This window comes from Corapipo altera, unplaced genomic scaffold, assembly GCF_003945725.1.
Source record: "Corapipo altera isolate COAL_440 unplaced genomic scaffold, ASM394572v1 80, whole genome shotgun sequence".
Taxonomy (NCBI): domain Eukaryota; kingdom Metazoa; phylum Chordata; class Aves; order Passeriformes; family Pipridae; genus Corapipo; species Corapipo altera.
In genome coordinates, this window is record NW_020885025.1 from 140,911 (window position 1) to 151,369 (window position 10,459).

A 10,459-nucleotide genomic window follows, 5' to 3' on the forward strand; every position below is an offset into this window, starting at 1 on the left:
TGCCCTGCATCCCCCTCAACCATCCCTCCACATCCCCCCTCATCCATCCCCCCACATCCATCCCCCTCATCCCTCCCCCACATCCCTCCCCTCATCCCTCCCCGCATCCCCCTCTCCGCATCCCCCCCTCCCTCTGCCCCGCTCCCTGTCCCTCCCCCCGCAGCCCCTCCCGGGGGCGGGTCCGGGGCGGGCTCAGCGCGGGGGGGGGTTCGGGGGCGGCCCCGGCCCCGCTCGGCTCCCGCTGCTCTCAATCGGCTTTGGGGCGGCAGCGGCGGCGGCGCCGGTCCGGGGGGACGCGCGGAGCCGGCCCGAGCCCCCCCCCCGCCCGCCGCGATGCCCCCCTGCCCCCCGGGCACGGGGCTGGGGCACAGCTGAGCCCCCCATGGGCTGCTCCCCCCGCGGGCACCATGCGGACCGCGAGCCCCCTGCCCCTCTCGCTGCTGCTCTGGCACCTCCTGGACCTGGCGCTGGGTGAGTGTCACCCCCCCCCGCGGGGATAACGGAGTGCCCACCCGCATCCCGGGAGTGCAACCGGGGGGCCGGGAGCTGCAGCCCCCGCCCCGAGGCTCGGGGAGGGCACGGGGAGGGGGAAAGGAGCCCCCTTGGACCCCGGCACCCCTTGAGAGGAGCCTGGTTCGGGAGGGGGTGATGGGGCGCTAATGGGGCGCGCGGTCTGGAGCCGTTATTGGGGCACCCCCTGACGGCACTGGTGGGGAGCCGTTAATGGGGCCCCATTATCGGGGTTTAAACCCGTTAATAGGGCACCGATGTGGGACCCGTTAGTGGGACACCCCCGACCCGGGGATTGGGTTTAACCCCACTGATGAGGCACCGGGGGGGGTCATTAATGGGGGACCCCCTGAGCGGGTCCAGGTTTTAAACCATGAACAGGGCACTGGTGTGGGAGCGTTAACGGGGGGGCCACTGAGGGGAGCCGTTCATAGGGCACCTGCCTTGGACCCGGTAATGGGGTGTGGGGGGACACGATGGGGGATGCTTATCCCCCACCCCCATCCAGCAGCAAGGGGGGCACCCACGGCCCCTTTCCCTGCACCCACGGCCCCCTTCCCTGCTGCTCCGCCCGGGGGCTCCGGCTCCCGGTCCCAGCCCCGTTCCCCCCATCCAGGGGGGGTCTGTGCTCTGGGGACCCCCAGGAGCTGCAGCTTTTTGGGGGCTCGCAGCACCCAGAGCCAGCCCAGCCCCTGGGCGTGCAGGGGCTGCCCCAAACCCGCGGGGGAACCCGGCAGGGAGAAGCAGCCCCCCAAATTCCTGCCGGCCGGGGGGGTTCGCGGCTGGCTGAGCTCTCAGATGAACATCTTGGCTCCTCACCTCGCTCCACGGAGGTTTTAATAAGACATCCCCACACCCCAACCCCAAAAACGGGGCTCCCGGGAGGGGAAAATGAACAGGGAAGGAAACTTTCCCCTCCTCACCTCCCGGAGGCTGAGAGGGAGTCGTGCCATTTATTTCCTTGTGTATTTGAAGGCGATTTTCCCGCTGTTTCCCCCTCCGCCCCCCCAAATCCCCCGCCGTGGGGTCTCAGGTGGCTGCTCCTCACCGAGCCCAGTGAGCCCCGGCTGCTCCCGGGGAGCCGAGAGGCTTCGCCGAGCGCCGGGAGATGGAGGGACGAGCGGAGCCTGCTCCAGAGCTCCTGGTTTTTTCCCTTTCTAATGTACTTTTTCCTCTCCGGAAAGCGCCGTCAGCTGCTGCAGGGCGCGGGGAGGGGGAGCGGCGGCTCTGCGGGGCCGAGCGGGCACAGCTCCACACAAAGGAGCTGATTCTTCCCCGGCATCTCGAGCGGCTCCAAAATCATCCCTCGGGGCTCCCGGGGCCGAGGTTACCCAGAGCCCGGCTCGGATTTGGCTGGCCCGGGGTCGGGAAGGCGCCGCGCCTTCCCCGCATCCCTCTTTGCCACCCCCCCCCCCCCCCCCCCCCGCGGGTTTCTGTGCTGCCAAAGCTGCGGCTGCCGCTCAAATCCCCCTCCCTGCTTTTCTGCGAGCATCCCGCCGGCATCGCCGAACGCACCGGCGGCAACAAAAACCCCCTCGGCGCGGGGGGAACTTGTGCCAAATCCAGCCCTGTCCCTCTCCTGTCTCTCCTCTCCACCTCCACCGCGCTTTTAAGGTCACGGATAGATAATTTCCAAGGAACGACGCATCCCCCCGGCTTTTCCTCAGCACAAGCTGCCTGTCACTGGCTCGTGGATCATTTTTCCTCCCTCCCTCCTGTTTTTGTCACTGCAAATTGGGCGACTGCTCTTCTGCTGTCAGTTTGGGAGAGCGACCGTGGGTCAGTCTGTGTGTGTGATGGGGATTTTTTGGGAAAAAAAAGCGATAAAAGTTGTTTTGTGGTGGGTCTGGAGGAGGTTGGGGATCCGGGGGGGCTGTAGGTTCTAAAGTGATGTGGGAGGAGGTGTCTGGAAGCGCTTGGGTTTGGACACCCACGAGCCGGGTTTGGGCTCTTAAAACCACATTGGAACTTTGCTGCTTCCATGGATCCCGAGGATCGGCTCCGTTAAGTGTCTCCCACCTCCTTCCCCCGTGGAAAATGTCCCTGCCCACGGCAGGGCTTGGAATGAGATGATCTTTAAGGTCCCTTCCACCCAAACCGTTCTGGGATTCTGTGATTCTATCCCTCAGCAGAGAAATGCTCTTCCCAAAAAAATCCAGTTTGAGCTCTGTTTTTCCATGGAACACCTAAAAATCCAGGCAAAGCACCGGTTTTGGGGTGGGTTCCCCCATCCCGAGCCCTCCCCGCGCTCTGGGCAGCAGGAGCTGCGGAGGCTGCTCCCGAAATTCGGTGTGCAGGTGGCTTTGCCGTGGCTGACGGAATCCTTGGCTGGGGTTGCCGGCGCTGTGGTGGTGGGGGAGGACGTGCCCGCAGAGGTCCTTCCCCTCCCCATCCCAGCGCTTCCCTAATCAGGGATCCAACAGGATCCAGACGCATCACCTGGGAAGGTTCAGGGGGGCAGATGCCCAACACGCCAGTCCCACTGTTCACCCCTACAAATGCATTTGCACGTCTCCAAAGCCCTTTTTGGGGGGTATTTTGCCCGGTTTTGTCATCATCTGATTGCTGACCCGGCGCTGGTGGGCAGCTGCCCTCCCCATGCTGCATCCAGGATGATCCCAGTGCCGGCGGGAAGGAGAGCACCGGGGATCCACTGGAAGCACTTCCCATCCAGCAGAGCATCTGTGCCTCCGTGGGAAGCCTTTTGGGGTTTCCAGCCGTGATTTCCATCCATCACCTTGTAATGAAAAGCCCTTTTATTAACCCGAGCGCAGCAGCGGCTGGATCCTTCTCGACGTGTTATCCGTCCCTCTGGGGAGCATCACTCCTTGTAATCCAGCTTTCCTCCTTTATAACAAGCTCAGTCTCTCCCCTTGGCCAAAAGAAAAGCTGCTGAGGACAAGGCTAAGTGGGTTAAGGAGCCGTCAGGATGAACAAACGAGGACGTGCGGAGGAGGCGGCGAGCGGCTGGACCGAGGAGGACGATGGAGCCGCAGCCCCGGGGTCTCTGCCGGGTTTGGAAAAGCCCCATCTGGATTCCTGGCATGGCTGGAATCAGGGCTGGCTCATTAGGCAGCGCTCAGCTCGTCCCCTGAAATACGGCCCCCATCAACTGCTCCCCCATCAGCTGCTCGTCTGGGGTTGTTTTACGAGCTGTAAAACCTGAGCTGTGTTTGCAAACACGGGAGGGAGGACGGACCGGCGAGGTTCGAGCTCAGCGAGGTGTTTCTCTGCTCTTTATCCGAGTGAGCGGCTTTAGCTTCTGTTGCCCATCCCCCAGCACCTCCTCCCATGGGGAAAAAAGGGGGAAATTCCAGTGTAGCTCCTTGTCTGGAGCTGTTTCTGCGGTTTCTGGGCTTTGCAGGGATCTGCCCCCAGAGATATCCCTGAGCTGCTTCTCCAAGCTAAAAAAAACCAGCCCGGAAAAAGCACTTTACACTTATGATTTTTATCAGCAAACTGAATTTCTCTCCCTTCTCCATTTCCAGGAACCCCCGCGAGGCTTTTCCTCACAAGGATTTTCCCAGTTTACACGTAACCCCTGGGGTGGCTCCTCTTTGCAACCTGGAAAAGCTTATTTTTCACCTTTTATTTGAGGCAAATATTGATGTGTGGCTTTTACCAGGGAGACGGAACCACCTGCTTGTGTTTCTTCTTTAAAGCCAAGAGGGGTTTGGTGGGAGTCGTTTTGTGGGGGATGAGGGAAAAAGAGGAGCAGCCTCTGTGCCACGCGGGACCTTTAATTCACAGCACAACACTGATCCAGAAATCCATCCCTAACTCCCACCAGCCTTCCCCACTGATGCTGCTCCCCATCAAATCTTGCTTTCAGCTTAAGGTCACCTTTCTTTTTGAGCCTTTCCCACCATTTCCATGGAAGGTGTGTTTCCATGAGGCCCCTGCGTTGCTCTCTGGGTAAATCCGGGCCAGGCAGCCCCTTTCAGAGCTGCTCCTTGCTGTGCTAATTGCCCTGCCCCAATTAGCCCAATTTTCCTCTTCCCACCAGCTGCGTTTTGGAGCCGTTCAGAGCTGCCAGTTTGAATCCAGAGCTCTGTGAAAAGCTTTAACACCAGCGAGGATCTTCCCCCTCCTTGTGCCTTTCCAGGCTAATAAGCATCTTTGGGATATGGAGATATTCCGGATTTCGTTCCTCCCTGGAAAACCTCATGTGTTAAACTGTGGCTGGGCCTTCAGTGTTTCCAAAGCTCCCCCAGGTTTGGGGATATTTACCCCCCAAATTCCCTTGGGATTATCAGCATTCCCCCAAACCAGGGCCAGGGATGCTGTAGGGTTTGGACTGGGGATGTTGGTCCCTGTGGTGTGGGATGAGGGGTCGTGGTTCAGATCCTGGATGTGCTCCTGGGAGCCCTGAGCTGAGGAACCCCTGCTCTGTGTGGCTGTTCCACATCACGTGGCAGTGCCCTGTGCTGGATCATGGAATGGTTTGGGTTGGAAGGGACCTCAAAGCCCATCCCATTCTACCCCCCTGCCATGGGCAGGGACACCTTCCACTAGCCCAGATTGCTCTGAGCCCCATCCAACCTGGCCTTGGACACTTCCAGGGATGGGGCAGCCACAGCTCCTCTGGGCACCCTGTGCCAGGGCCTGCCCACCCTCCAGGGAAGGATTTCTCCCCAGTAACCAACCTAAATTTCCCCTGTGTCAGTTTGAAGCCATTCCCCCTTGTCCTGGCACTCCAGACCCTTGTAAAAAGTCTCTCTCCACCTTTCTTGTCACCTCCCTTCAGGTCCTAGGAGGCCACACTCAAGTCACCCCAGAGCCTTCTCTTCTCCAGGCTGAACAATCCCAACTCTCCCAGCCTGTCCCCATCTCAGAGCTGCTCCATCCCTCTGATCCTCTTGGTGCCTCCTCTGGACTCTCTCCAGCAGCTCCACGTCCTCCCTGTGCTGTTCCCAGGGCTGGAGCAGCTCTGCAGAGGGGTCCAGAGGGGGGGAGGGGCAGAATCCCCCCCTGCCCTCTGCCCACGCTGGGGATCAGCCCCGGGCACAGAAGGGGCTCCTGGGCTGCCCGAGCACAGGGACAGGGAATGTCCCTGTCCAGCCTCTCCCCCTCCAGCACCCCCAGGTCCTTCTCCTGGGGCTGCTCCTGGTGTTCATCCCCTGGACCGATCCCGGGGATCCCTGACCCAGGAGCGGCACCTTGAGCTTGGTCTTGTTAAACCTCCTGAGGTTCCCAGGGGCTGTTCCTCGAGCCTCTCCAGGTCCAGGCTTCCCTGGTGGCTCCAAGCACTTCCAGGCAGGGTCTGCCCTGGCACTGCACCCAGGCTCGGGCACCAGGGCAGGGAATGCTGCTGCCTCCAGGACACGACATTAACCAGGTTCCCACCAGCCCCCCCTTCCCGTGGGGATGTTCCAGGGCTTCACGTGCCCCACAGGGTTGTTTTTTTCTGGTTGTTCTTGCAGAAATGGTCTTTTCTCTCAGAGAATCCTTGGCTGGGAATGTCTGACCTGCTCTCCCCGTGTGCTTTGGGATCTGCCGATGGAAGGTTCTCTGTGCTCTCGGGATAAGAGCGGGTTTTATTGAATCCAGACGTGCTAATGGCTTGGGAATTAGGCTGAGATGGAGCCAAGGGTCTTGCAAAGGCTCCCACAGCACTTGCAGAGCTGAGGATGGAGCTGAGGATGGATCCTCCCTCTGGATGGCCAGGACCTGCCTGGGACCAGGAACAGGGAATGAAACATCACCACCTTGGGACCCACCGAAGACGGGATTTCCTCCAGGCTTTGGGTTCTTTCCCACCTTTTAAGAGCAAACCTTGATTTCAGTGGTGCCAAGTCACCAGCAAAGAGGGAAAGCAAGGGAAGGAGCCCCCAAATCCTCGGGTTTGGGAGGCAGGAGGTGGCGTGTTGCCTCGCGAACTTCCCGGCTGGTAAATCCAGAGCCGGGAGGATGCAGCTGATGTGGCTGGTTTTGTTCCCGTGCCAAGCTGCTCTCTTTGCCCTTTTGTTTGCTTTCTGCGAGGCACTCGCAGTTCTGATGGGCCTGTTTTTAACTAATGACTGGCGCTCACATTATCTCTCCCGGCATTATCTCCTTCCCACTTTTCCCCTCTTTTTCCTAAAATAAACCGTCAATCACGGGCTTGTTTGCAACGCTTTGGGGACTGGATTCACCGTGAATGCCAAGGGCAGGCGGATTCCAAAGCGCGGGGATAATAACCCACCGCTGTGCTTCCCTCGGAGCAGTCATTAGTGCTTCAAAGGAGGGTCTGGGGGTCTGCAAAGCGTTTGGAGCAGGGAAGGTGCTTGTGCTGCTCGTTTGCCCTCTCAGCTGGCTGAGAAACAAGATTCACCTCCCAGGAGGTTTGGGAAACCTCAGGAAAACCCACATGTCCCAGTGGAGGGAGATGGAACTGGGTCTGTGAGGTGGAAATGTGGCACCACCGCCCCCCCCACCCGGCCTCCAGGCCACACGTGTGGTCTCTCCTGGTTCTCCATCCACAAAAACCTCCTTGACTGGAAGCTGGGACGTCTTGGAGGTGCTGCAGGAGCAGGGAAGGCAGGGATTTTGTTTGGTTCTAAATGATTTTCCCTTTATATAATTCCTTCAATAATACACTTGGGAGGGAAGGGGATTAAAGGCCCCGCTCCACCTTCCTGTGCCTGGAGATAAACCCTGGGGCTGCATCCTATCGGAGCAGGACAGAAAACGGGAGCTGGAGAAGCCTCTCTTGGGATGCATCTCCTGTATTTAGACCCCTTTATTTCTTTTCCAAGGGGTCTGTGAGGGCAGGGATGGGCTGGAGCCACGTGGAGGGGGTTTGGTTCTCCCCAAGGGGGTGATTTGGGGTGATGGGGGTGTTTGGATCTGCTCCTGGGTGGACTCCCATCCATGGAAATACTTTTTTTGGGATGGGTTTCACAGATACCCCTGGATTTCCTGGTAGGAATGTTGCCTTCCATGGTGCTGTGTTAGGGTGGGCACCTGGCTGGTCCCAAGGGTGGGGTTTGTTCTTGGTGCTGGGAAGGTGAAAAGAGGGAGATGATGAGAAGGACAGTTGGAGCTGGGGGCTGTCACTGTCATGGGTGCCAAGAGGTGGCTTTGGGAGCCACTGGATCCTCACGGGGGGCTGAGCTGGACCAGGACAGCAGGAGGGGGAGGAAAAGGCTCCAGCTCAGTAGATCCCACCAAACCCATCAGGACCCCCCAGTCCTGAGGTGGGGGGAGGGGGGTGAGCTGAGATCCCTGTGCCTGGGGTGTGTCTGGGAGAGATGAGCACCTTCTTCATCCCAGCTTGGCTGGTGGCTGCATCTGCCACCAAAAACCCATCATGTTTGCTTGGAAATGCTTTGGAAGTGGATTTTGATGGCCAAGGGACTTAGATTTCCAGCCCAGCTTTGCACCTCTGGAGAGTGTGTTCCAAAGCCTGGCCCCAAGGCATGCTTAGGAAGATTTCCAGCTTGAATTCCCCTAATCCCTCCATCCAGCACCTTGCTCTGATTTTTAAACCCCGTTCACTGCAGTGAGAAGAGGGGGACCACAGGCACAGGCTTTGCCATCCCATCCCACCCCATCCCATTCCATTCCCTGTTTGCAGCATCCCAAGAGTCCGTGGTTGAACTTGGCTGATTTTCTTGCTCTTCTCCTAAAAATAAAACCCAGCAAGTTGGGTTGCAGAAGGATATGGTGACTCAGAGCAGGGTGGGAGGATCTGGGCAACTTCACCTTGCCCAGCATCCCAAAATATGTACAAGGAGCTGCTGGGGGGCAGGATTGTCCATGCGGGATTTTCCATGTGGGATAACTGATGACCTGCTGATGGATAAGCACCGTGCAACGGGGAGATGCTGCTCCAGGAAGGATTCAAAAGGTGTGGCACCACCAGAAACAAGGCTGGTCTGGCTTCCAGACGGACCGTCGTGCCTGGAAAGACCCTCCAGCGCTTCATCTCCGCTCGGAGCTCCTTCCCCTCGGAAGTTGTTAATGAGACGTTTTCCATGAGCGCCGGCTCCGGTGGCTCGTTTGGAGCTGTGTTTGTGTCCTGTCGCATTATTCTTTGTTCTCCGAGGAAGCCCTTTGTGAGCAGTCGAGGGAGTCTCGTGGAATGGTCGGGATTCCTCCCGGCGGAGGGAATTCAGGAATTCTGTAATTACGGCGGCGGCGGGAGCCGAGCCCGGCTCGGCTCGAGGAAGCGCGGGCGGACCCGCTTCCCGAATTAAACCCTTCTGTTCCTGGAAACGCGGCTTCTTTTATTTTTGTAGAGCAAGAAAGTATATCTGGGCGGCTCCGCGGTGGGAAACGATTGGGAGAGGGCCGGATTTGGGCCCTGGGACGTTCGGGATGCTGCTGTTTGTTTGCACGGCCCACCTTCCTCTGTTTCCTGAGCTGCTCCGAGCTTCCCGCCGGGAGACAACAACCCGAGCCTTTCAAATGGAAAGGGCTTATTTAAACAATGTTATCTCTCCGGCGGAGGAAGGGAGCGCGTATTGAAGGGTTATATTTAGTGCCGGGTGTAGGACAAAGCAGATGCTGAGAGATTCTTTAACGCTGGGAATGTTAATCACTGCAGCCACATCGCCTCGGAGATGTGTGAGTGTATATATTATATATCTATATATATCTCTGTATATCTGTCTGTATTTATACAGACTCAACGTGCACGTGCTCGGACAGCCGCGTGCTCGCCGAGGATGAGGATGGGAGCTGACCGGCCCTCCCTCATTTGCTTTCTGACCTTTTCTCCCCCTGGAAAGCCCATCCTGGCGTATCAAAGCCCCGCCGTTCTCCGGGGTGAAACACAGAGGGAGGGATGTGCCGTGCTGAGCCCCTCCGCCACCCGTCAGCCCCCCGAAACGGGGTGGGGGTGGGAAGGGAGAGCACTGCCGGCCTCGCAAATGAGCTGTTTAACAACCTCGGCAGTGCTCTCCCCCCCCGGCGAGCGGCGAGGAAAACCTACCGCATTTGCCAGCCTCTCTTCCCCGCCCTCGTGGGAGCACTGAATTAAAGGAAATATTTTATGATCCTATGCTTCGTTATGTTTTATTAAAAGCAGAGCATCGGCCTCCCCTGCCACACTCGGCAGATCAGAGGCTCTGCTGGTTTCTTTCCCCTCCCTTCCAAGCTCTGCTCTTATTCCCGCAGCATCCGACTCCTCGGCTCGGCTGGAGGGTCAGTCCAGGGTCTCCTGGTGCAGGAGGAAAATAGGCAGTGGGGTGAAAAATGTGGATATTTGGTTTATCTAAGGCTGTTCTGTATCCAGACCGGCCCAGGGATGGGAAGCCATGCAGCAGGAATAGGGATGGACGCGGGAAAGGGAAATCCTGGAAGGTGACGCCCCATGGAGATGTTGGAGTCGTGGAGGGAGCCTTGGAAAGGTGCTCAGAAAAGTCTCCCCACTGTTTTCCAGCTTTGCTCCATCTCTGAGCAATCCAACCTGGGGTGGGAGAACCTCTGGGATGTCGTTCTGGGGGAAAAGATCCCCCCAACCCCCAACATCCCAGCTTATCCCATTGGCAGGGAAAGCAACGGGCAGGGCTGGGCCTGGGCTCCTCCAGCCTTGGAGAGCAGCAAAAAGCCACCCAGGGATAACTGGGCAGCGCTGGGACCAGCTGGGAGATGGGAAAGGTGTTAATTAGCAGCTATTCCTCAACGTGTGGAGCTGGATGGGGATTAAGGGAACAGCCACGTGCATCCTCCCCACGGGAGTGGAGTGGGAGCGGGAAATCAGGGCTACGGATCGGGGCTGGGAGAGGGAGATATGTTCTAATCTTATTAGTGGAGCAGCATTGCTGGGAGAGCAGAGGGATTATCAATCACAGAGTGTGAACTGGGGGGAAGAGGGGAGATTCCAATTAGCAATCCTGCTTTGTCCAGGGAGGAGGGAAGGTGGAGGCTAAGTCAGGAGCAGCTACTGAGGGATGGGGTACAAAGGCTGGGCCAGGAGATGGGAGAGTTTGGGATGCAGGAGATGGGAGAGTTTGGGATGCAG

The 10,459-nt window shown here is 58.5% G+C and overlaps 1 protein-coding gene across 1 annotated transcript in view; it reads left to right on the top strand.

The window, feature by feature from the left end:
* Window positions 1–236: 236 nt before the first annotated feature.
* Window positions 237–10,459, top strand: part of IGSF21 (immunoglobin superfamily member 21) — a 40,757-nt gene continuing 30,534 nt past the window's right edge. Inside the window, exon 1 of the mRNA XM_027668069.1 lies at window positions 237–471. Coding sequence (XP_027523870.1) covers window positions 408–471 — 64 coding nt within the window. The 5' untranslated portion in view covers window positions 237–407. The remainder of the gene's footprint in view (window positions 472–10,459) is intronic.